Source organism: Aedes albopictus, chromosome 1 (assembly GCF_035046485.1).
Source record: "Aedes albopictus strain Foshan chromosome 1, AalbF5, whole genome shotgun sequence".
NCBI classification, from domain to species: Eukaryota; Metazoa; Arthropoda; class Insecta; order Diptera; family Culicidae; genus Aedes; species Aedes albopictus.
In genome coordinates this window covers 59,914,203-59,941,848 of record NC_085136.1, presented here as the reverse complement: position 1 = coordinate 59,941,848, position 27,646 = coordinate 59,914,203, and the positions used below count along the sequence as shown (strand labels likewise).

At 38.8% G+C, this 27,646-nt stretch overlaps 1 protein-coding gene across 1 annotated transcript; it reads left to right on the top strand.

Moving 5' to 3' along the window:
* Positions 1–823: 823 nt before the first annotated feature.
* Positions 824–14,504, top strand: LOC115269136 (tetratricopeptide repeat protein 17-like). Its single transcript, XM_062844787.1, has 4 exons — positions 824–1,378; positions 10,896–11,800; positions 13,931–14,021; positions 14,105–14,504. The coding sequence occupies exons 1-4, from the start codon at positions 1,262–1,264 to the stop codon at positions 14,372–14,374; spliced, it is 1,383 nt and encodes a 460-aa protein (XP_062700771.1). The 5' UTR covers positions 824–1,261; the 3' UTR covers positions 14,375–14,504.
* The last annotated feature ends 13,142 nt before the right edge of the window (positions 14,505–27,646 follow it).

Genomic DNA, 27,646 nt, shown 5'->3' with positions numbered 1-27,646 from the left:
GAGACTGTATAAATTTTAGAATTTTTTAAATTCCCGATGGCTAGCAACAATTCCCGAGGTTTTCCCGACTTTTTCCCGGTGGTTTCGAATTCCCGAGCTTTTCCCGGTTTTCCCGAAATTCCCGACTGGGTGGCCACCCTGTTTTCAGTTTCAGTTTGAAAACGCATCTTTTCGTGGACGGAGACGATCATTATCTTTTTTGGTTCAAAAATTTTGTGCGTTTTTCAAAAATCATAGTTTAATTCAAAAGGCGATATAACAGGTTGGCGCAAACATAAAAAAATCTCTTTTTCTAGCATTCAGAAGATCAAACATTGTTTTAAAACGTTTCAAAGTATGAAGAAAAAAGGAAAGAGAAAAACGAGAATAATATGAATAAGTCGAAACAAAAAAAGGCAATGAAAAGACGATACATAAAAAAGTTATAAAGAAGATAATAATATGGACTCAAAGAAATACGAGAAAAATGTTTAAGTAAGAAAAAAAGAGCCTTAAATTTTTAATTTCTAATAATTTAAAAAAGGCACTTTTAATTTCAACCAAAATAAGAAGTTATGGATTACAACATATCTTTTATTTTGAATTATTTCTACATACCATAACTTTATTAATTGAATGATTTGTGCAAATGTGCAAATGATTTGTGTAAATGCTATGCTATACCACCAATTTTCAATTCAATTATAGAATTGTATTGCATTTTTGATTTGGGTGCATGTCAAACTCAATACATTTGTACTTTATTCACTACATTAGCACTCCTAGCTCATTGAGAAGTTAGCCTACCTCCACAGTACCGTTCATTCATTTCGTATATTGTCTTCTTTGTCCATTCCCTCGTCGCTGTCACGAGCAGCCGCTCTCTGTCATACATAAATATCTCGTACAGAAAGAAAACATTCATCGAACTGCTGCACAGCACCAAAGCAGACCTCATTCGTAACATAAGTAAGAACCACCAGTCAGTGTGATGATATAAAGAGTGTGACTCTTGATATTCAAGCGACGATCAGATAAGCACCGAACCGCAATTAGTACCAGTAGCAGCGATCGTTCCCAATCATCATCTACCCCACATGTCACTGATCTCCACTGGTGCTGAGGACCAACAACGACCATTGTCGTCGTCGTCTTTATCGTCATCTAAATGAACCGGACAATCGCGGCCTAATTTCTCCTACGCACTATATTTTGGACTTGCATTCTGCGGCGGCCTTGAGAGCGCAATAGCATAACTTGCACTGCACATAGCCTATAGGAGATGCTGTCGAGACTGCTGTACCTGCTGCTGTTGGGTCTGAGTGTCCATCACCACCAGGCCGGCATCGAAGCCAGCACGCACTGGTTGCTAAATACCAACGGGCAGATCATTCCACAGGTACGTACCGGGAAGTACCGTGAAGTGGGGGCAAACTGGTCGGAGAAATTGATCACAGTTTTGGAGTTGAGTTGTGATTTCTTAAAAAAAAAAATGCTCATTGTTCCCACATTGTAAGTACAATTGATTATTTTTTCGCGGGAATCTTTTTTCTGCTTCCACTCAGTTAATTTTTAACATATTGACTTGATTTTCGGTACACAGATAGTAATAATAGTGTCTCCCTGTGTACAAAGTTTTATGTCAATTGGTTCAGAGGTGATTGAGTTACAGCAGAAAAATGACCTATACAAAAAAAATAATAAGGTGTAATGTAAAACGGGATATCATTGATCAACGGGGAATCATGCATCTGCTGGACACACTTTATAAAATATTTTCGTAATATGTTGTCTTTCGGACCGTAATATGGGGTAACTAATACGGGGTAAAATTTCAGCAAATTTCCTTAGTACTTTTTCATGCAACAGTATTTTTCCTAGTTATATATTTTTAAAACAAGTACTGGGATACCATTTATCGATTGCAATTAAATGATTCGATAATTTGAAACATTTTGGGGGACTTTTAATTTTTCATAAGAGTGAGAATGACATTTTTGTTTTGGGGTAACTTTGATAGTGCCGTGCAAAACATATCAAATCTTAAAAATTATCATACATTGAAATCTTAGGATTGTGAAAGTGATGAGAGAAGCCTTGTGGAATATGTCAGATTTAATTTTTATATCAAACCTGGATTTTCTGCAAAATTCTATATTTTAAAATGAGTTTGTGGAGTACTGAGTGCAAAACTCAGTAAGTTTAGCTAACAAAAATCATTATCTTTGTAAAAATATATTCTAAACGGTACATCACCATATAATAACATGCTATTCATGGTGAGTTCTCTTTTTTGGGATGTTTTTTAATGTTTTATTTACAAATTTGATGTAACTACATGAAATTACAAAGGAATTGCATACTTTTAGGCGTTTTTCGTTGTATGGAGACTAAGTCCAAATTTACAAAATTAACTCTCAAAGCCCCAGGACAAACTTCTTATTTTTAATCGTCTGATACTCAGAACCTGTAAAATATGAAAATAAGCGGTTTTCACTATGATCGATGGTAAGACTTGTACTTCATGTAAGAGTAGTTGTTAAACCGGAATTCCATGCTTGAACCTGTTTTTGCACCGGAAATAAGTGTTCCCTGGTGCAATGTTTTGGCGATTCGTCTATGAATCTGGTATTTTATGACAGTTCTGAAATCTTTAACAACTTGAAATGGTAGGCCGACGCAAGAACACAATGCTGAAGCTGCTTCCTAGCATGAGTTGCATCTGAAACTCGATCTCAGTAGTGTACTTCCGGTAGGACTCCCTAAAACCCAATTTCGTGATCATAATCATTTTGGACCTCAAAAGATTATTTTAGAAGTTTGGTGTCTTTGAATTTGTTTTGTATATTTCAGCCCTTCTTTTAAAAGTATTACTTATGTGATAAATCCACCTCAAATTCAAACACGGGTCATTCTTTTAGCCAACGACTTCCCAAGTAACCATGACGCTGGATATAGAGCATTAATTTAGCTTTATAGTGTATTATATGACATGTGATATAAAGTTGTTTTGTCATATAGGTACCATAAAAGTAGGTTTAAAGTTGAAAGTGGCGCTACTATTGTTGATTTAAAGCAAGCGTTACTGTGGTGATTGCTAAAGCATATAAAATGCTTGTTACATTTAGCTAATGCAATCAAATCGTAAAGAATGCATACTTAAGGCATCATGTCAAAAAGGAAAAAAGAATGTTTTTCATTTTGCTATCTATTGTTGTCTTCTCATACCTGCTTCCAATACTCTGATGTTTTTTATTGTATTTCGGGAATTGAACCTAGACTGCTGAAACTGGACCACGACGAAACTCAGACGCGCTAACGTTGTGTGCTACCATTACCATATATTTTGCACCTGGAAAAATGTGCAACATAAGGTAACGTATGCTTAGCTCGTATGCTAATCGAAAACAAGTGATTACAGTATCGATTGATTCCACAAACGAAGATAATACTAAGATATAAATTCGTCTGTGTTGATTCTGCTATTTTTGTTTTCATACGTGCTCACTTCTACCAAAAATACAATATATAAGAAACAATACAAACAGCGCTTCAATCCTCTCTTTTATGAAATCGGTGCGTTATGTTAAATAAGGAAACCAACACCCCACATAATTTTTGTTCCCTCAGCATGTGAATGTGTTCATGTCCCAACCATAAACCTATAAAACCATACAGAATATAAGTTTTCAAACAGCACCATCTGAGCTACGCAGAAATCCATGAACATTTTGGTTTGTTTTTCTTTTCTTTTGAATGGTTCTGTTTCTATAAATGTTTTTTTTTTCTATCTGAGGGGTATTTTTCTGTTTACAACGATGGAAGCTTTAGTAAAGGCATATTTAAAGTAATAAATGCTTGCATTATTGTTTGCCATGAAGCTTTTAACATGGTAATGCAATTAAGCATTAATCAACGGCCCTATAGAACTATACCGAACTGTCAAAATCCCATAATGCTTCAATGCTTTCATAATGTAGATTAAACGCTTCATTACTTGACAGATGTAGAATAAAAGTAATCTTGCATTAGCTAAACTATAATATGATTGAATTAATGTTATGATATAATGCTTGTGGTTACTTGGGTTATTACTACATCATTGCATACTTTTAGGCGTTTATCGGTTTCTGTCCCAGTTTACAAAATTGATTCCTATTTGTAAAAGCACGTTTCGCTAAGAAATTTAAGGCCAAATTTAGATTCCACTTTGTTTGATCTACCGATAATAAACAGCCATTTATTGAAAAAGTAGCCAAAAGGTAGCTGTAGAACATATCGCCAAACATAGCACCAAAAAACACTTATTTCCGGTACAAAATCAGGTTCAAGCATGGACTTCCGGTTTGACAATTACCCTTGCTAACCACGTATTTTTATATTTTACAGATCCTGAGTATCAGCCGATTAAAAATAAAAAAATGTCCTGGGGCTTTCAGGGTTAATGAAAATATGTTTAAGATGGCATGGGCTTTCATACGTATGTTTTGATCTACGATTGCCTTTTTCTTAACTGATTGAAGGAATCATAGTTATAAGATCAACTATACAATGCCTATCTTCTTTAAAGTTACCCCGTTTTACGTTGAGGTATCGTAAAGATACCTTTGAATACAATTTGATACAATTTGAAACCTTCATACTTGGCATGAATATTAGATACTATGTTGGAATCAATGTGTTAACTCAATATGGCAGCCCAGAGTTGGATTTCATGGATAAAATATTTATACAAATGATCCTTTTTAATAAAATAGACGATTAATTTATTGAAGGTGAAAATTTTTAAAAATTATTAAAAAAAACCCAGACTAATCCACATAGTGGTGATAGTGTCTTTCTCGTCGAATATGTACTCACGATCTTTTCGTCGACGCAAGTCGAATAGTTTCTGAATCCTGAGAATACTTTATTTAGAAAAGCAAGAATTTTATCAAAGTCATCACCGAATTGAGAAACTTATTGATAGCACTTATTTCGACGTTATTATTACAAGCCAGGATATAACTTTTCCAAAGATCAATTTGTGGTATTCGACAAAAAATTTTCTGCACAATTTTGGCTATATTTTATTATCATTGGTTACAAGATTCATGTAAAATTTAGTAAGTAATTTATGTTGCTTAAACTAAATACTATTTAAATTTCAATAAAACTGCAGAACCCGCTCTCCAGTCGCATCAAAATTTGGCGCAGTAATTTTAGACGCAAGAGTGGATTGAAAAAACTTTTTTTGACATCACGTTGTGAAAACGTCAACTTTTTACTGAGCAAAAGAGCGCTAAAACGGCCTACTTTTTTCATTAAAACAAAAGTGCCAAAAAGTATTACTTTTCGACACTTGCACAATGGTCGGAAAAAGATAAAGTTCGGCCAAAACTCTGTTTATGTGTTTAATCGAAGTTATTGGTTGTATAGATATGTTATATAGTATTTTTAAGGTTTAAAAAGGGTTATTCAAAAATTACGTAACTTCAATAATTTCAAAAACGGTTAAAAATTAGTAAACCCCACATTTTTTGCGATTTTTGTTAGAAAATCATTTTGAGTTCAATTAAATGATCATCTTTCGAACAAATCCAATCAAGTTTGTTCAAAACGTGTGAAAAATGTGGGAAGATAAATTTTATTTCGATCAAAAATGGAAAAATAACGTTAAATATATGAAAAAAAACATGACTTTTTTAAATAGCTCTAATTTGAAAAACTGCAAATTTCTGCAAAATATTTAAACGTTTTTATGCAGCCCTAAGCATAATGTTTAAGATGTACTATTCGAAATTGCGGCGACACGTGACGACACGAACCGTTTTTTAACTTAAAAATTACCAAAATTCCTATGGTACAATATATGAAAATTTGAAAAGTTTTGTGGCATATTAATTTTGCACCATGCGTGCATTCAAACGGTCCAATAACAAGCTTTCATATGCTGGATAACATAAAACATATATTCCATTCTCAAAATATTATTATTTTACTTTTTTCGAAAAATTCATTTTTCAATTTTATGACTTAGGCCACTTTGGCAGTGAAAATGTCATTGAAATACAAAAGCTGGTATGCTTTTTATTAAGAATCATAAAACTACAATACATTATCTTTGTTATAAGGTGAAATATAGTTTAAAAATATCAATTTCGTTTTTTGAGAGTTTTGGCCGCCCCTTTGTATGGAGCCCGACCAATGTGACTTGTGCTGAAAAGTAGCACTTTTCGGTACTTTTGTCAAAATACATTTTTCTTTCATTTTTGTGTGTGTAATCAATAGTAGGATGAACTACATGTTAACTGAGATTGATTGACCATGATACTCGTTCTACAGCAGTATGTAATGTAGAAAAAATCATATTCAAACCTCATTTTTCGTAATGATTTTTTTTTTGTATACTACTCGTTGCAAAACTCGATTTTTTCAGCACTCATCGTATTTATCCACCTCGACAAGCCTCGTTGAATAAACGTACGACTCGTGCTGAAAAAATCATTATTTTGCAACTTGTTGCATAAATAACTATTTCGGTGCTGATGCGATTAAATTTTAATTTGCACATACAACGTTGACCCATCCTACTGTATATTTACACCACAGTAATCTAAAATGGTGTGATTTGATGAGATCGTTTTAGTTTTTTTTGGGTTATCAAAATGCCATGGTTTGATGTGTCCCATGGATGGGTTTGGCTCACTTTTATAATTGGCCACTTCTGGCGGGACACCCGGAACCAGTTGTGGAACAATACCGGTAGTCACTAACGTGATTTGAGGCTATTTTCTTGAAAATCATTCATCAAGAAAAAGCCACAATAGGATGTGTCACATACATGCGTTTGGTTCACTTTCAGCGGGACACCTGGAACCGATTGCGGAACACTACCGGTTCAGATATGGTGTGAGACTATTTTCCTGCATACCGTTCACACAGCGTAACAAAAATTAACTTTTGGTCTGTCTCAAGAGCAAACTTATGTGTCTCTGACAGATTTTGGGCCGCTGAATCCGAATCCGGGCTCAAATTTGCTCCAACACGTCACAATTTTGAGCTATACCTCAATTTATAGGGCAAAATATGCGATTTTGGGCTTTTTTGACTGCAAGTCATTGAGCATGGAAATAATTTTTTGAGCAATCAAAAGGTTAGTTGGTCAATTAGCATCTAAATTAACGATTCATACAAAATATTTCGTTTTACCAAATCGAGTTTGATAGTTTTAAGCATTTTATGTTATGTAGTATGAAAACTTGCATACAACTTTTGGAGGGTGACTTGTATGGGTAATATCGTACCTAACACTAGTTCTTTCGTGCTTTTGGAATTCAATCTGGGCTTTCTTCAGCAACTAGTACCAACTTTCATGCAGGGATTTCTCCCGGAATTCAATCTGAACACCTGCAGGAACTCCAGTATTTCCTTCTGAAATTTCTTCATGAACTTTTTGTTGGGAACTCTGAAACTCATCTAGGAAAGTCTTCTACGAATCCTCTAAGGCCTTCCTCTGGTATTCATAGAACTACCTCCGGGATTGCTTCAAATTCTTTTCTTTCGGGTATTCCATCAAGGATTCCAACGGGAACTCTTTCCGTGATTCCTTCAAGATCATTCTCCGGGATTCTTCCAGAAACTCTTTTTTCCGGGTTCTTTATCCGAGATTGCTCCGGGAACTTCTTTCTGATTGTTTTCAAGAACTGTTTCGGGGATTTTTTATGAACTCCTTCCTGGATTCTACCAGGAACTCCATCCGAAATTCATTTCGGAAGTCTTACAGGGATTCCTCTGGGAGCTCCTTATGGGAATCCCCAAATACTATTCCCGGTATTTTTCCAAGAACTTCCCCTCGAAATTCCTCCGGGAACTTCTTTTTCAGGTACTACTTTCGGGATTGCTTAATCTTCTCAAGGTACTCCTTCCAAGATTCCTCCAGGAACCTCTTCCGGGATTCTTCAGGGAGCTCCTGCCAGGATTCCTTTGCGAACTTTTTCGGGATTTGTCCAAGAACTTCTTTCGACAAGCCTCCAGGTACTTCGTACAGGATTCTTTCAGAAACTGCTTCCAATTTTTTTTTCAGGGAATCCATTCAGTATTCTTCTGAGAACTCTTTGCTGGATTCCTACAGGAGTTCCCTCTGTATTTTCTGCAGATCCTTTGGAATTTCTACGGAAGTCCATTATTAAGTTCTTCCAGATGTACTCGGGATGGCGTTTTCTGTGGAGTTACTAATCGAGTTCCTTGAGAAATTCCTTCAACAAATTCGTTAAAGAATTTCTTCCCAGCCTTAGTAAGGCACCCCTAAGGAAAGGAGTTAGGGATTTCCTCCAATAGCTCCTTTCGGGATTCCGTTTTCCAGGAATTCCTTCTGAAAATCCCAGAAACAACTTCCGAAGACATTCCAAAGGAAACTATTAGGATAATTTCGGAAGGAATTCCTGGGGGAATCTTGGAAGTAATTGCGGAAGAAATCTTGAAAACTATTCCCGAAAGGATTCCAGAAACTCCTGGAGGAATCCTGGAAGGAATTTCTTAAGGTCTCAGTAGGAATCTCTGAAGGAATCCTGTATCAATCCCAGAGGGAACTTCTTAAGGAACCCTAAGAAGAATTTCAGATGGAGCTCCCCGAGAAATCACAAAAAGAACTCCTAGAGGAATCCTGGAATACATTTTTGGAGACACTACGGGAGGAATGCCTGAGGAAATTCTAGGTAAAATTGCTGGGGTATTCTCAGATGGAATTCCTGAAGGAATCTCGAAACGAATTTCTGTAGGAAACTAGGAACTCTTGGAGAAATTTCACAACCACGGAAGGAATCCCTGGGGAAATCCCAGATGGAGTCCAGGGAGAAATCCCTGAAAAACCTCTGAAAAATTCCGGTAGCAGTCAATTAACAAATCCCGGGAGAAATTTCTGAAATAATCTCTGGGCAAGAATACACGAACGAAGTGGAAGCTGCGTAAGAAATCTCTGGAGGAATTCCAGAAGGAATCTCGGAAGAAATCCTAGAGGAATCTCCGAAAGAATCCTAGGAAAACTCTAATTAATTCCGGGATTTCTTCAGGAACTATATTCGAGATTCCTATAGGAGTTCGTTCTAGAAATTCTGCAGATCCTTCTGAAATCCAGGAATAAGTTCCTGAAGAAATCCCAGTAGTAGTTCTTGAAAAGGGGATCTGGACGAATACCAGAAGAAGCTCCGGAGAAAATCCTGGAAGAAGTTCCTGAATTATTCTCGGAAAAACTTCTTGGAGAAATCCCGGAAGGATTTCTTGGGTGAATATCAGGACGAATTCCCGAAGAAATCCTTGAAGAAATTGCTAAAGGAATCTCGTCTGGAACTTCTGGAATAGTTCTAAAGGAATCCCAGGCAAAATTCCTGGAAGGATCTCTAGAGAAACTCCTGGTGTAATCTCTGGAGAAAATCCTTGAGGAATCCCAAGAGGAACTATGGAAGGAACACGTAAAGGAACACCTGGAGGAATTTCAGAAGGAATTCTTTATGAAATTTTGGAAGTAATCGCTGGAGGAATCCTAGGAGGACCTCCTGGAAGAATCCTGGAAAGAGCTCCTGAAGAAGTCTCTATAAAATTATTGGAAGAAACTTCTGGCAGAATCCCCAAAAAATCTTCTGGAAGGAAGCTGGGAAGTAGTTTCTGGGGAAACTGCAGAAGGAATTGCTAGAGGCATCCTGTGAAATCTCAGAAACTGCTCCAGGAGGGTAGCCACCAGCAAGCCATAAATCACGGGGTTCCACATCGTCTCAAGTGCATCTAATCCCGAGCAGGAGAAAATAGCTGAAGAATAACTAACTCCGGTATGGAAAACCGAATACCTACAACCTGAATGAGGTATTAAGTAGCCCTGCATAAGAGGTAAAATACCTAAAATAATAACTGGTGTGTATTCTGTACATAACTCGTGAATAATGATATCAGGTATGGCAATACCTAAATAATAATCGGCGATATTTCCATACAAATAGCGATTTTGCCATAACTCAATAATACCTCAAACAGCCCTCAACACCAAACCAATAACTCGTTGAGGTATTGTATGAATACCTACAAAATACCAAAATAAGTTATTTTCAACACCTGGACAACCGACTAATACCTTGTCTTGGTATGATACCTGACTTTGGTATGCTCTAGTTATGTGGCAGTTATTCATTCCTGCACGGGATGGGGTTTTAGGGGCTTAATGGGGGCATTTCAGGGAGCTTGGGAGGATTTCCAGTGGGTTTCAGAGAGTTTAGAGGTTCAGAAGTTTCATGGTTTTGGAGGCATTTCCATAAGGTTTTCAGAGAATTTTCAGTGGCTATACAAGGGGTTTCAGGGGCGTTTTAGTGGACTGCGGAGGTTCTTAGAAGAGTAACAGGGGCAAAGGGGGTCGAAGAGGCTTCAGGAAGATTTTCGGAGGGTTTTCAGGATGTTTCAAGCAATTTTCAGCGATGTTCAGAGGTGTAACAGGCGGTTTCAAGAAATTTGGGGGCGTTTTGAAGAGGAGGAGGGTTGGTGCTAGGAGGGTCTCAGGGGTGATACCAAGACTTCAGTGGGTTTCCGGGATGTTCACAAATTAAAATAACAGCGGGAAACTTTGAAAAAAGATCCTCTAGGAATCTCAGAAGGAATCCCCGGAGAAATTTCCAAAAGAAACGCGGTAAGAAACAATGACATTTCGGGAGAAATCGCTGCAAAATCCTTGATTCTCAAAAGATCTGGGGATACTGATTGAAAATTTTGCTATGGAAGTGATCAATTCCTCACTTGTTTACGGTATTACAAAAAGACATATTGAAGCTGAAGTGTGTGATGGATGTATCCATCACACACTTCAGCTTCAACATGCTATAATTAGCGCCCACCGCCATCCAATCGATCATGTGTGTAACGAACTCCGAATCTATCCCATTTGTATTCAATTGCAGCTAACGTCGCCCTTCTACCTGCGCCGATCGTACGACCTGATCGCGTTCCTCAACCAGAATGTCTACAAGCAGAAAATAGATCTGATCATCAGCGAACTGCTGGCGATCAAGTCGAATCTCACCGCCAAGATGAACAACCTGGACGCCTACACCAATGACCTGACGACGAAGATCGGCTGCATACCGAACTTCTACCTGGACGAGTCGGACATCCTCAGTACGATCATCAACATGAACTACATCAACCGGATCACGATACCGGACAAAGGATCGGCTGCGGCAGGGGCGGCCAGTTCCAAGGCTGTCGCGGCCAAGGGGAAAGTTCCTTCGCCCAAGTGTGGCGACTACATGAAGCTGGACTTCAGCGTGGGCAGTTTCGATCACCTGGACGGGATCTACAATCGATCGCAGCTGAAGATGGTCCCAGAGGACATGTTCAAATCATTGGAATTCTACGTACCTTCGGTCAAATCTGCGCAAGCCCTGGCGGAAGATTTGCGGAAGAACCCCAGCTCCTGGAAGTATCATACGATCGCCTCCTACTATTGGCGAAAAAAGGGCAACGCTCGGGAAGCTCTGGAATGTGCTCGGCGAGCGGTGGTGCTGGCACCACGAAAGTACAAAGACATCGCGCTGCTCAGTATGGGTACTGTATTGCAGCGATCGCAGTGCCTCAATGATTCGCTGGTTGTGCTGAGGGCGGCCGTGGATCATGAACCGAACGAGCCGGAAAATCAGATGGCACTGGGAAATACGTATATGCTACTGTCGGAGTTCAACCGGTCGTTTGAGGCCTACAAGGCGGCCGAGAGTTTGGACTCCGTTTATGCCGAGCATAATGACTACATTAAAAAGTCGATCAACTGTTTCAAGGATCTCAAAATTAATCTGTTGACGATGGAAAGGTAAGGAAATCGATACATTGTTTCAATCCCCACAGGAATTTCCTTTACGATTTTCCCTGGAATTATCTGAGGAATTATAACAGAAATTTCGTTAGGAGTTTCCAGGAATTTTCTTAAGAATTCCCCCGGGAACTTCCTCAAGAATTCATCCAGGATCCTCAGGAATCTCTTCAGCATGCTTATACTAAGAAGCATGAAAACTTTTACTAAGAATCTTGGAAACCTGTACTAAGAAGCCCGGATGCTTCCTTCAAAAAGCCTTGATCCTTCTCCCGAGAAGCCTGGAAGCTTCTCCCGAGAAGCCTGGAAGCTAATCCCGAGAAGCCTGGAAGCTTCTCCCGAGAAGCCTGGAAGGCTCTCCCGAGAAGCCTGGAAGGCTCTCCCGAGAAGCCTGGAAGGCTCTCCCGAGAAGCCTGGAAGGCTCTCCCGAGAAGCCTGGAAGGCTCTCCCGAGAAGCCTGGAAGGCTCTCCCGAGAAGCCTGGAAGGCTCTCCCGAGAAGCCTGGAAGGCTCTCCCGAGAAGCCTGGAAGGCTCTCCCGAGAAGCCTGGAAGGCTCTCCCGAGAAGCCTGGAAGGCTCTCCCGAGAAGCCTGGAAGGCTCTCCCGAGAAGCCTGGAAGGCTCTCCCGAGAAGCCTGGAAGGCTCTCCCGAGAAGCCTGGAAGGCTCTCCCGAGAAGCCTGGAAGGCTCTCCCGAGAAGCCTGGAAGGCTCTCCCGAGAAGCCTGGAAGGCTCTCCCGAGAAGCCTGGAAGGCTCTCCCGAGAAGCCTGGAAGGCTCTCCCGAGAAGCCTGGAAGGCTCTCCCGAGAAGCCTGGAAGGCTCTCCCGAGAAGCCTGGAAGGCTCTCCCGAGAAGCCTGGAAGGCTCTCCCGAGAAGCCTGGAAGGCTCTCCCGAGAAGCCTGGAAGGCTCTCCCGAGAAGCCTGGAAGGCTCTCCCGAGAAGCCTGGAAGGCTCTCCCGAGAAGCCTGGAAGGCTCTCCCGAGAAGCCTGGAAGGCTCTCCCGAGAAGCCTGGAAGGCTCTCCCGAGAAGCCTGGAAGGCTCTCCCGAGAAGCCTGGAAGGCTCTCCCGAGAAGCCTGGAAGGCTCTCCCGAGAAGCCTGGAAGGCTCTCCCGAGAAGCCTGGAAGGCTCTCCCGAGAAGCCTGGAAGGCTCTCCCGAGAAGCCTGGAAGGCTCTCCCGAGAAGCCTGGACGGCTCTCCCGAGAAGCCTGGAAGGCTCTCCCGAGAAGCCTGGAAGGCTCTCCCGAGAAGCCTGGACGGCTCTCCCGAGAAGCCTGGAAGGCTCTCCCGAGAAGCCTGGACGGCTCTCCCGAGAAGCCTGGAAGGCTCTCCCGAGAAGCCTGGAAGGCTCTCCCGAGAAGCCTGGAAGGCTCTCCCGAGAAGCCTGATTTCTGATTTCTGATTTCTGATTTCTGATTTCTGATTTCTGATTTCTGATTTCTGATTTCTGATTTCTGATTTCTGATTTCTGATTTCTGATTTCTGATTTCTGATTTCTGATTTCTGATTTCTGATTTCTGATTTCTGATTTCTGATTTCTGATTTCTGATTTCTGATTTCTGATTTCTGATTTCTGATTTCTGATTTCTGATTTCTGATTTCTGATTTCTGATTTCTGATTTCTGATTTCTGATTTCTGATTTCTGATTTCTGATTTCTGATTTCTGATTTCTGATTTCTGATTTCTGATTTCTGATTTCTGATTTCTGATTTCTGATTTCTGATTTCTGATTTCTGATTTCTGATTTCTGATTTCTGATTTCTGATTTCTGATTTCTGATTTCTGATTTCTGATTTCTGATTTCTGATTTCTGATTTCTGATTTCTGATTTCTGATTTCTGATTTCTGATTTCTGATTTCTGATTTCTGATTTCTGATTTCTGATTTCTGATTTCTGATTTCTGATTTCTGATTTCTGATTTCTGATTTCTGATTTCTGATTTCTGATTTCTGATTTCTGATTTCTGATTTCTGATTTCTGATTTCTGATTTCTGATTTCTGATTTCTGATTTCTGATTTCTGATTACTGATTTCTGATTTCTGATTTCTGATTTCTAAATGTTTGTTATATACTTACCTTTCACATAGGTATTACATATTATGTAATATATTTATTGATGATTGATTACAGATTACTTCAAGACATCATTCCCGGCTTGGAGCGATACGGAGCTCTTCAAAAAGAATTCGATGAATATCATGAAAAACTTGATCGGGAGCAGGTACGTAAAGCAAATCTGTTATTCATCTAATGAGTTCATCTTCTTATGTTGTTTAATCATTGCTCAATAACTACTAATCGTAGGCTCCCCTGAAAACGCGCGTCTTCGACGAAGCCTACAGCAAACAGGTGGACTTCCTGATCCAGCGCAGTCAAATCTGCACCACCCGGATGACGAAGGAGAAGAGCGAACCCATCCTGTCCTGTGATTTCATCTCCGACGTGCAGATGCTGATGGAGGACTTTGCCGTGGAGATCCTCAACAACTATGTGGACCTCAAGAAGGAACTGATCAATACGTACAAAATCAACTCGCTCGGAATCTACAAGAAGATTTTCGTCGAGCATTTCTGATGGCCGGGGATGAACTGGTCTGTTAACTGTTAGTTTGAGTTGTTTCATTTGTTGAAACTGTAGTTTCTTTTGAATTATTCTCAGTGCTCTTTTTTGTGACGTTTATTTATTAAAAACTCAAAGAAACATCTTTTTATGGTGTTGTTTGTTCATTTCTCAATCATGTTTCCTGTAGTGAAATACAAGTTTTTCAAACATCAAATCTTCTAATTGGTTTCCTTCACATTGTTGGCCGTCTGCTGTAAACCCACTCGCTAATGAGATTATCCTGTCGCATTGCACTGACCGATCGGTTGGAGAGCGAATGAGAATGCGGTGGTGTCCTTGACGGGTTTCCAACTTGTGGTGTTTCGTTACCTCATTGAAACGTGTCGTCCTCTGGCTCTGGCGCTGGGGTAGAACGAATCTGGAAGGCCTCGTTGTCATCATTCCAAAGGAAGGGTGTTATCTTGCGCTTAGGTGAGTGTAAGGTTTCCACGTATCAATTATGCCTGCTGTCTCGTGAGTAGCATTAGTTCTCATTTTCGCTTCAAATGGGGCTTCACGAGAACTCTTCTGTACGTGAAACGTGACTATCGGTAAAATGTGAAATATTTCGAATTCTCTTTGACCATTGCATAATTGCTGTTGATTGATTTGATTGCTTTGATAGCCTTTCAAGTATTTAACTTCTGTTGAATCGACAGATAAAATGTGTTTTCAGGTGTGATTCACATATTCAAGTGATTCAGATACGATTCACTTCTTGATCAAAGACAATTACACCGTCTCCGACTATCGCGCGATCACACTACAAGATACTCTCTAAAATTTTATGCCGCCGTCCATCACCAATTGCAAGAGAGTTATGCCGCCGTCCATCACCAATTGCAAGAGAGTTCGTGGAGCAATATCAGGCTGGATTCATGGGTGAACGCGCTATAACGGACCAGATGTCGCCATCCGCCAGGTGTTGCAGAAATGCCGCGAATACAATGTGCCCATACATCACTTGTTCATTGATTTTGAATCGGCGTATGATACAATCGATCGAGACCAGCTATGGCAGATTATGCACGAATACGGATTCCCGGATAAACTGATACGATTGATCAAGGCGACGATGGATCGAGTGATGTGCGTAGTTCGAGTATCAGGGACACTCTTGAGTCCCTTCGAATCACGCAGAGGGATACGGCAAGTCTTTCGTTCTTGCTGTTCGACGGTGATGAAATCGAGAAGGTTGATGAGTTCGTGTGTTTGGGCTCACTGGGTGACCGCCGACTATGACATCAGCAGAGAAATTCAGAGACACATTGTGGCAGGAAATCGAGCCTACTTTGGACTCCGCAGAACTCTACGATTAAACAAAGTTCGCCGTCACCCGAAGTTAACTATTCACCATGGCATAAAAATAACAAGACAGGCTAGTAACCAATGTAAACATCGATTTTGGATGTAAACATGTAACGTCGTTCTTATCGTTTTCCGTTGATCAAATTGGAGTGGAGTACTAGATCATTATGTTCACGGCTATGAGCGATTTGAGGTATGCACTTCAAAAGGAATCGCTCAAGTAATTTTCGTTCAGTGCATTATTTTTCCGTGACCGGAATGGTCAAGAAATTTAACACAGTAAGCCCTATTTGATTTGACGTTTCGTTTCAGCTCCGTACTAGGATTCGGAATGAAGCGACGCTTTATTATTGCTTGAGCGATTCCTTGCCTGAATTTTCCACGCATCGAGATAGGCCAAGAAATTTCTTGCGATCTGCATACAACACATACAGGGGATAGACAAAATGATCGAGACAGGAAAAATTTTCACTTTTCAAAAAATGTCCAATTAGCTGTAACTTATCGAAAAGTGCATCAAATATTCTAAAATTTTCACTGTAAGTTGATCAACTAGTTGTGTATTAGTGGACAAAATTTGAAAGAGATCGGGCTATTCTGAACAAAGTTATAAGCATTTTAGAAAAAGGTAGAATTATTCGATAGCCAACTTCAAGCTGTTATATCTCCGGATTCAATGAACCGAATGCAATGAAATTTTGTCCATTCATGACTTATATAATGGACTCTGAAAAACGTTTGACACAACTTGAAATTAATAACAAGAAAAAAAGTTATAGCGATTTCATTAATTTCATGATTTTTTAGTAAATTGGTCTATTTTTAATATGCATCCCCTTACTTTTTCAATGAATTGCCGCCTATGTTGATACTTTCTTTAAAAACATATCTTTATTCAAGAGAATCAGAGGGAATTTAAATGAACTATAATTAGCATCTTGAATTTTGAAACGATGTTGAAATTTAAGAAAATTTGGTGTTTTATAAGAAAAATAATCTAATCGATATAATTTTCTTCCGTGTTAAGAATTTTTAGTTATGTCAAAAGTTTTTCGAAGCTCAAAGCTGCTTATATAAGTCATAAATGGTCAAAATTTCATTGCATTCGGTGTGGGTCGGAGGCGTTGCACCGAGGGGGTGAGCTTCAGAGGTATTTTCGGGGAGTTTCTGAGGATCTCAGGTGCATTACATGGGATCCGAGGGGGATTTCGAAGCCATTTCAGACAGCTTCAGATAATTTTTGGCGAGTTTCAGGCGTTACGAAGGCGTTTCGGAGAGTTTCTAAGGGTCTCAGGTGCGTAACATGGGGTCCTTGGGGGTTTTCGAATTCGATTTTGAAGGCATTTCAGACAGCTTCAAGTGATTTTTGGCGAATTTCAGAGGCGTTACGAAGGCGTTTTAGGGAGTTTCTGAGTGTCTCAGGTGCGTTACATGGGGTCCGAGGGTGTTGGGGGCAACCCTACGCCACTGTCTTCTAATAGCGCGCAGCCCTTTGACTCGTCACCGACACATACCAACAGGTCAGCTGTCAGGCACTGACAGACAGCAGCTGACGCAACTTCCGATATTCTTTTCCTCAAACCATTCTTTGTAAACGAGACAAGAAGGCAGAGTCAGCTAGAAATATTCAGTGAATTGTATCAGAATCAGTATTTTAGTAAGAAACCGTCATCCTGCAGTATTAACCGTTGAATTAAAACGAGGAGACCAAATGTAAGTTTGTTCATTTATTTATATTTACATCGAAGTTAACAGTGAACTTTAATAAAACAGCTTTGAGCTCGCTCACTCGCATAACCACAAACATAGCGTGCTACAGAGAACTCCAAAATCCATCCGAAACGTTCCAACAGAGGGGGTTTTAGAGGAATTTCGAAGGCATTTCAGACACTTTCAGAAGATTTTTACAAGTTTCGGAGCCGTTACTCAGGCGTTACGTAGGCGTTTTGGGTGGTTTTAGAGGGTATCAGGTGCGTTACATAGTGTCCAAGGGGGTTTAAGGGGGATTTCGGGGGCGTTTTAGGAAGCTACAGAGGATTTTTGGTGGGTTTCAGAGGCGTTACGCTGGCGTTTTCGGGGGTTCAGAGGGTCTCAGGGGTGTTACAGGGGGCTTTGAGGGGGCTTAAGGGGGTTTACAGTTTCTGAAAATACATTTTGGATCAGTAAGCTTAAGTATACTCCAGCGATTCTTATACCTTATACCTCCAGCGATTCTTATACCTCCATGAAATCTTCTAAGGATATCTCCAGTCTCCAGTTAGCCTAGTGGTTAAGGCTATGGATCGCCAATCTGGAGACGGCGGGTTCGATCCCCGTTCCGATCGGGAAAATTTTCTCGATCTCCTGGGCATAGTGTATCATTGTGCTTGCCTCACAATATACAAATTCAGGCAATGGCAGGCAAAGAAAGCCCTTCAATTAATAACTGTGGAAGTGCTCAAAAACACTAAGTTGGAGAAACAGGCCAAGTTCCAGACAGGCCGTAGAACCACACAGAAGAAGAAGAATGATATCTCCAGGTATTCTTGCTGTGATTCTTCGGGCACCCTGCTTGGGGTTCCTCCAAGATCAGAATACATCTACCGATTTGTTCAGGGTTTTCTAAAGGCATTCCTCCTGGTATATACTCATGGAACATCTTTTATGTTTTCTCCAGGAATTCCTGATGGGATTTCACAAGAGATTTGCTATCTCTTTAAGAAATTTCCTCTAGAGATATCGAGATTCCTTGGAGATTCCTTCCTAACAGGAATTCCTGGGGGAAGGCCAAGAGGATTTCCTGGAGGAATTTTATGAGAAATTTCTATAACAATCCATGGATAAAATCACTGGATGAATTCCTGGATGAGTCTTTAGAAAAGTTCCTGGAAGCATCTGGGAGGATCCTGACAAGAATGCCAGGAGAAATCCCTAGAGGGATTCTTGCAGGTATCACAGTAAGAATTTCAGGACTTCTCGGATGCATTCCTGAAAGAATCACTGCAGAAATCGCTTGTGGAATCCCAGCTGAAGATCCTGGATGAAGTAAAGAGGACTTCCTGGGGGAAACCCATGAGCAATTCATGGAGAAATCCCATATCAAAATTTCTGGAGGAATTCCTGGAGTAAACACCAAAGGAACTTTTGGAAGAATCCTAGATGAAATGAATCATCCCAGCAAGAGTTTTTTTTAGAAATCCCAGGAGTAATACTTATTCCGGGAGGTATTACAGTAAGAACTTCTGGAGGAGTTCTATTAGGAGGAATTGCTGGAAGAACCACAGTAGGAATTTCTTGACGAATTCAGCTGGAAATCCTGGATTAAGGCCAAGAGGAGTTCCTGGAGAAATCCTAAGACAGATTTATGGGGGAATCCTTAGATTAAATCTTTTGGATAAAAATTCTTGGAAGAATCACCGGAGGAACTTCTGGAAGAATCTCAGACAAAATTTCTGGAGAGATTTCCTGGAAGAACATCAGCATGAATGCCAGGATAAATTTCTATAAGAACCACTAAAAGAATTCCTGGAGGTACCAGAGTTAGAATTTCTGGAGAAGGAATTGTTAGAAGAGCCGCAGAAGGATTTGTTTGAGGAATTCTTGGAGGAAGGCCAAGAGGAGTTTCTGCAGGAACCTTTGATAATGTCTCTCTGGAGGAATTCCTGGAAGGAACCGAAGGAATTTCTGCAAGAATTCCAAGAAGATTGCCTGGAAGGATTCTAGCCAAAAAGCCAGGAGAAAGCTCTAGAATAATCCCTAGAATTTGTGAAGTATCACAGTTAGAATTTCTGGAGGAATCTTAGAAAGAATAGCTGGAAGAACCGCAGGAATATTTGCTTGAAGAATCTCAGCTGAGATTTCTAGAAGTAGCTCACGGAGGAGCTCCTGAAGGAATCCCATGAAAAATTACTGGAGGAATCTTTGGATATTATCTCTGAAGGAATTCCTAGAGGAATCTGCAAAGCAACATCTGGAAGAGTGTCCGAAATATTGCCATGACTAATCCCAGCAAAAATTCCTCAAGACATCCCACGAGATATTTCTAGAAAAAAGGCAGCGAGAATATCTGTAGGATCCTTACCTGCGATTTCCGGTAAACCACAATTGCAATAGTTTGAGGGATATCACCTGGAATTCCTGGATAAGATGTGATGTGAAGAGTCCTCTGAAGATGTTTTTGGAGGTATCACCAGAGGAACTTCTGGAAAAATCTGGAAGATTGTCTTGAATGGTCCCACCAAGAATTCTTGAAGGAATTTCTGGAGAAATCTTAGTAGGAATCGCTGCAGGAAGCTCTACAGAAATTATAAGCGAAACCCCATAAAGCATGCCGGAGGAATTCTAAGAGAAGTTGCTTGAAAAAATTACCTTCTAGGAATCTCTAGAAATGTTTCTGGAAGTATTACAATTAGAATTTCTAGAGGAAAGGGAATTGCTTGAGGAATCCCAACTTGATTTCATAGAGAAAGGCAAATAAGAATTCCTGGGGAAATCCTATGTGGAATTTCTTGAAAACCTCTAGATAAAATCTCAAGTGAAAGTCCTGAAGAAATCCCTGTAGAAATCCCTAGAAAATCCCAGGAAAACTGTTCCCAGCCAGAATGTTTGAAGAAATCTCTAGAGGAATGCCTTGTATAATTCCTGAAGGTACCACAGTTAGAACTTCTGAAGGAGTTCTAGGAGAAATTGCTGGAAGAATCGCAGCAAGAGTTTATTGAGGAATCCCAGCTGTGATTCCCAGAGGACGGCCAATAGGGCCTTCTGGAGGAATCCCATGCGGAATTTCTGGAAGAATCCCTGGATAAAATCTCTGAAAAAAATCCTGGAAGGATCTAAGAAAGATTGTCTTGAATAATCCCACCAGAAATTCATGAAGGAATGGCAATATAAATGTCTTGAGGAATCATTAGAAGAATTCCGAGAAGTATCATAGTAAGAATTTCTAGATAAATTCTGGCATGTCTGTATGAATCTCTGCTGAAATTTTAAGTGTAGTCCCATCAACAATGCCTGGAAGAATCCTAAAAGAAGTTTATTGAATAAAAATCGGGAGGAATCCATAAAGGTATACCTAGCGAAATCCCTGAAAGAATTGATATAGGTATTCCTAGAGAATTTCTTGGAGGAGTCCCAAGGACGATTATATACGGCATTCTTTCTCTAGGACGATTATATAAGGGCATTCTTTGGGGAAGTTCTCCAACTTTGTTTTGGGGAATTGCTATCAGGATTCCTTGTTATATTTTTCAAGGCATTCGTTAAAATTATTTTTCCGAAGTTGCTTAAGGACTTCGTCTCGGAATTCCTTTCGGAAATTTCTCAAGGTAGGGACTTGTACCATTTGGGCAGGTGTACCTATTTTGGGAACTTTCTTTTGTAACTTGATTAATTTCATTCCAATTGATTTGAATTTTTATATGGTGTTAGATACTGTACGTTAAGTTATTAACTATAAAATTGACTTAGTTATACCGGCAATTCCTCCAGGAGCTTCTCTGGGGCTTTCCTCGAAGAACTCCATCTGTAACTTCTTCGACGATTCACTGGGGATTTATTTACAGGATTGCTTGGGGATTTTTCAAAGGGATTCATTAGAGAATACTTCCTGTATTTTTCCAGGAATTAATTCAGGGAATATGCATTAACTATTTTATTGAGAATTCCTTACTGGCTTTCGTGAAGGTCGAACAATGACGGATCAACTGTTTAACCTGTGGATCCTTAGCAAATTTCAGGAGAACAACTTGCAGACTGATCATTGTGGAATGGTGCATTGTGTATCTCTTCACTGTACCTTGCGCTGTTCTGCAGTCCTACCCCGTGTATGCGTATCTGCCGTACGCATCATCTTCTTTGCGTATACTGCTGATTGACAGTTCTCGACATACTTCAGTTCTATCTAGACTATCGAACGGGCTAGTAATGTAATGCGTTTGTTTTTAACTTTTCAATAAAGTGTCCGTGTTTTTATAACGTGATTTCGCGAGTTCCCCCGTATATTATCGTCTCCGAATTTCCGAGTACGTTGTATTCCACTGCGTTGGCCTCCGGACTCTGCTCGCCGTCAATCATCACTTCGTAGATTTTAACCCTTTGTAGCTGGAGGGGTCATGTATTACCCCAGCATAGAAACGGTTGTATAATTTCATCCATTTGATAAAACAGAATACTGTCTTCGGAAGGCAAAGTTGCTGCAAATTGAGTCCTCTATTAGGAAAAATGGGCATATTTGTATTCGGGGCTGCATTGACAACCTAGAACATCCTGAACACCATGAAATTTGGAAAAACCAAATAATTGACATACCAGTTGTTCTAAAAGCTGGATGTGGGTTACGTTTATATGTATTCATTTAACCTTTGTCAAGAATACCATAAGGTAGTAGATATTCTGGGATGTTCTAGGTGTTCCAAACTGTCTTATAGTGAAGTCCTTCAAATTTACAAGAATAATTTTATGTATTTTCGCCACAAATAATAGCATTGTATAACCAACTGGGAACCGTGAAGCTCTTGACATCTACAATGTCATTTATAGACACTATAGGGATATTCCAGGTCAGCCAAACTACCCTGGAGTTCAGAACTTCAGGTCTACATTCGTAATAAGAATCGTAACATATCTGTTATACTGAGTAACGTTGCATAATCATCCGCAGTTACTGGAGTAATCTGAAGTCTACCAGCTTATTTCAAACCTTTGGGACATTCAGGATCGTCCAAACTGTTCTACATATAATGAAATCCTTCAAATCTACAAGAACAACTTTGTGTTTTTGCCATTAATAATAGTATTGCATAATCTACTGGGATCCGCGAAGCTCTTGAAATCTCAAATATCATTTTGAGACACTGCAGGGATATTTAAGGTCAGCCAAACTACCATGAAGTTCTGGACTTCAGGTCTGCTTAAAACCAGCTGTATCTACTATACTGAGTAACGTTGCATATTTAACCGTGGTTACTGGACCAATCTGAAGTCTACTGAGTGGATAACTGACACTGAGGAAGATTACAAGTGGTAGTCGAAATACGCGTATATGTCAAAGGATTATGAAAATTTGGGACGTTCAGGTTCGCCCAAACTTATAGAACAGTTTGAAGTTTGAAGTCCTTCAAATCTACAAAAAACTTTATGTGTTTTCACCATAAATATTAGCGTAGCATAATCTGCTGAGATCCGTGAAGCTCTTGAAATTTCAAATGTAATTTAGAGACACTGTTCCAAGTCAGCCAAACTATCTAGGAGTTCAGAACTTCAGGTCTAGACTATGTCAGCAATATCTGACATACTGAGTAACGTTTCATAATCAATCGCCGTGACTGGACAAACCTGAAGTCTACTATATATTATTATGAATCGATATCCCGACTGATCTGATACTGTCTATTGAAATTTCAGAAGACTTACTGGACATGATAGATTACAAATAGTAGCTTTGTATAATGGAAGATATTACCGTTACACCCGTAAACTTAAAGATCTAAACTCAAGAACAGTTTGGATGACTTAGGATATTCCAACTGAACTTTCAAAAGACCTACTTGACATGATAGATTGCCAACCGTAGCTTTGTATAATGCAAGAAGTTACCGTTACACCCCACGGTGTGTTGTGTAGAACAACTTTATAACAAAAAAATAAGTAAGTCTGAAATTTTGCCCAATGATACTTTAGGTCATTCCCTTCAATTTTCTGGGTCGGTGGAAAACATCCATCGGGGGGTCTAGAACAAAAATTTTTTTTGAAAGTTTTTCATGCAAAAACTGTTAAAAGCGCATATTGTTAATTATCACATCTCCTACAAATAGTCACAACTTTTTTGTCTTTGAAGATAGAAGCATAAAATTTTCAGGCGTTTCGAAGTAGTATGCGTAGATGACAGTGTGAAAATTTCATTAAAATATGTTGAATGGTTTTCAAATAATAGCAAAACTATCAAACGCATTGTAAAATACTAAGTTTAGTAGAAAAAGTCCAACAAAATATCTATATTTTTTATATAATAATACATGAAAAATATTTAATTCTAAGCACCTTGATATATTTCATTATGATGGCGGTACTGTGAAAACTTGTTTTTCAAATGATGAACAGATACATAGTCAAATACATGAAAGGAAAACACACACACTGCCATTATGTGGCTTTTTACTAAAGTATTAATTATTTATTTCAAGAACGTGGTTTTGCGTATACATGTTCATTTTTTATTTATTTTTTTAATGATTACAGTATTATCTAAGTATCAAATTGCAAGTGAAAGGCTTTAGGGGAGCGTGGCGCATTAATTTGGATTACAAAAAAAAAACTGTTTGTTATTTTTTCGAAAGATATAGTTTTATGTTGAAAATATTCTACTAGTAAACGACGCCCTAACAATGATCAATCACTTGGAGGTTTCAAATTACACCAAGAATTACACAGAAAATATTTTTTGAGACATCATATGCAAATCAATAAGACTATTTTAATCATTGTAATCAAGTTGTTTTTCCTTGGCTTAATGCTGAACAACCTAATTTTGATGCTTAATGTAGAAACATTTTCAATCAAAGTACTCCGTTCTTTCAACTATTCTTTCAGTACTTTTATCAGTTATTTGTTAGTAAATGGTGGCATAAGCAATAAGTTTCATATTGCTAATAAATTCAAAGACAAACTAAAGTTTAGGTCCAACAGCTATGTCAAATATCGTGGAATAATCCGGACATTATGTTTAGTACCGTAAAGTTGCCCTTGATCGAATATTGCCCAACTGAATTCTGTTTTGAAAAGTTCTCGTTATTGTGTTCTTCAAGACAGTGGTTTAACGTAGACTCATACCCACAACTTCAATGTTATTATGAGGTCTTTAACAGAGTTAACTTGCTTTTATTCTTTGACTAAGGTGAAATACTATTTAATTTTGAGCCTGTAAACATTAATTTCAAAATAATTTAGTTTCTGTAGTTTTTCCCCAAAACAGAAATATTTCCCAACCCACGAGTGCTTTTCTTGGCTTACCAAAAAACATTGTAATATATATATATATATATATATATATATTTTAGGGAAGGCCGACATGCTCAGCAATCATGATAATTGTGTTTATTTAAGGATTCGTAATAGAGGCATACTTGTACTTGTGAACATGTATACGCAAAACTACGTTCTTGAAATAAATAATTAATACTTTAGTGAAAAGCCACATAATGGCAGTGTGTGTGTTTTCCTTTCATGTATTTGACTATGTATCTGTTCATCATTTGAAAAACGTGTAACCGTCATTATAATGAAATGACTCAAGGTGCTTAGAATTAAATATTGTTTATGTATTATTATATAAAAAAATATATATATTTTGTTGGACTTTTGCTACTAAGCTTAGTATTTTACAATGCGTTTGATAGTATTGCGATTATTTGAAAACCATTCAACATATTTCAATGCAATTTTCACACTGTCATCTACGCATACTACTTCGAAACGCCTGAAAATGTTATGCTTCTATCATCAAAGACAAAAAAGTTGTGACAATTTGTAGGAGATGTGATAATTAACAATATGCGCTTTTAACAGTGTTTGCATGAAAAACCTTCAAAAAAAATTTTTGTTCTAGACCCCCCGATGGATGTTTTCCACCGACCCAGCAAATTGAAGAGAATGGCCTAAAGTATCATTGGGCACAATTTCAGACTTACTTATTTTTTTGTTTAAAAGTTGCTCTAAAAACACACCGTGACCCGTAGACTTTAGGATCTAAACTCAAGAATAGTTTGGATGACCTAGGATATCCCAACAGATCTGATACTGACTATTGAATTTTCAGAAGACTCACTGGACATGATAGATTACAAATAGTAGATTTGTGTAATGAAAAATCTTACCGTTACACCCGTGAAATTTGGAATCTATACTCAAGAACAGTTTGGATGGCCTAAGGTATCTTGACTGATCTGATACTGTCTGTTGAACTTTCAGAAGACTTACTGGACATGATAGATTACAAATAGTAGCTTTGTATAATGAAAGAAATTACCGTTACACCCGTAGAATTTGGGATCTAGACTCAAGAACAGTTTGAATGACTTAGGATATCCCGACTGATCTTATCAGATCAGTCTCCTATCCATTAACTTTTCAGAAGACTTACTGGACATGATAGATTACGAATCGTAGCTTTGTATACTGAAAGAAGTGTCCGTTACACTCGTAGATTTTGGGATCTAAACTTAAGAATAGTTTGGATGACCTATAATATTCGTAGAAAAAGTTCCGTAATAACGCTTGGAAAAATTCCGGTCTCAAAGGGTTAACCCAGCGTACGATACAGTGCAAAGAAAAGTACTCTGGCAGATAATGTCAGAACAAGGTTTTCCGGCGAAACTAATCAGGCTGATTCGCACAACGTTGAAGGGTTAAAAATCAAGTGTTCGGATCCCAGGCGAAGTAAGTACCCCGGGGCTGTTTCTGACCTTGGATGGATTGCACTCGGAGGAGCGATTAGGAGGTCTGGCGTGCAGAGGAATTGCACTATCGTTGCACCTGGCACACGGCCGAAAACCACTTAGCTGAGAAACAGGCTTTGTATCAATTGGGACGTACGCCAAGAAGAATAAGAAGAAGCAGAATAATAAGAAGAAGAATTGATCTAATCGGCATCGCCTATCATTGAAGTGAATAAAGCTAATGCTCCTAAGAAGAGGAAGACAGCGAAGATAGGTTTGACAATAAACTAGATCAAGACGATGTACATGGTTGCCGATAGAGGCAAAGGCAAGGCTCGAAGTGTTAGTGCTAAGGTAGTGATAAATGAGAATGTGTTTGATCTTGGTGTATAATTTGTGTATCTTGGAACACTTGGTATAATGACAATGATTAATTTGCAAAAACGAGAATAACTGAGAAAGTTATTTTCGAGTTATTGAGAAAAAAATGAGGACAAAAACAGTTATTCTTAAAAAGAGCATGATAGTAATACATTTGTGTTTAAAAATATGTTTGATGTACCGTCTACCCCCGTTTGTTTGAACGACACCTCATGCAAACCAAAGGGGTTATTTTTTTAATTTGAACTTCTAGTAACCCTGTGGGCAACGAAAAACACACTGATGGTAACCCTTTTTGCTGTTTTGTTTTGATTCTGCGTTCCGTTTCACCCCGTTCCATGAGCAGAATGACGTTTGAACCATTTTTAGTTTGAATGAGTGTTCAGATTAGATGAGGCCAAACCAACGGGGGTAGACGGTACGTGGTTTGTTCTTGTAATGAAAAAAGTTCTTATGTAGTCATTTTTCGTCACATGGCCTAGCGTAACATTTTTACTCTTTGGTATTTGTTGCAATTCTTCTGAAATTGTTTGATACACGTTGAGGTGCATTAACCCTCTAATACCCAATCCCGCCTTTAGACGGGGTACAGTTTGAGCATTTTTGTAATTTTTGTTTCGTGGAAAATCATTTTTTTTATATTTTTGGCTGATATTTAGGACTGTTCTGTATATCTCAAAATGTTTTTTGGTGTATTTGAATTGATTGATTGATTTATCTTTATTTGAGAGACTTTCAGCCCTTGGCTGGTTCGTCTCTTGGTGTATTTGAAAGCGTATTTACATTTTTTAAAAATCATTGAAAAATTGATGTTTTAGTCACCTTTAAGAAGTCATTGTTTATTTTGTATTGAATCGCAACAATTAACATATTTTAAATTTTTTCCAAATCATTTTATCCTTGTTTAAAAGTTTAAGGGAATTGAATACACTCTAAAATAATTCTCATTAAAATTACACGGAAAATAAAATGTTCTGTGAAAAAAAAAAATTAAATAGTAATATTTCAACAATAACCATAAATTCTCAAAATGTTTTCATCTCAAAAAAAAATCCGTTTTCCAAATTGACTTCCAGGAAAAATATAAAAATGTGGGGATGCTCAAAAATAAAAATCAAAAACTGAAATTCACGAAATCAAGAATTAA

What these genes read in the sequence shown, in the direction of transcription:
- LOC115269136 (XM_062844787.1), top strand. Translation starts at nt 1,262, where the DNA reads ATGCTGTCGAGACTGCTGTACCTGCTGCTGTTGGGTCTGAGTGTCCAT. An exon ending in ACGGGCAGATCATTCCACAG is followed by an intron (nt 1,379 to 10,895) that starts GTACGTACCGGG and finishes ATTCAATTGCAG; the next exon opens with CTAACGTCGCCCTTCTACCT. An exon ending in AAAAACTTGATCGGGAGCAG is followed by an intron (nt 14,022 to 14,104) that starts GTACGTAAAGCA and finishes TACTAATCGTAG; the next exon opens with GCTCCCCTGAAAACGCGCGT.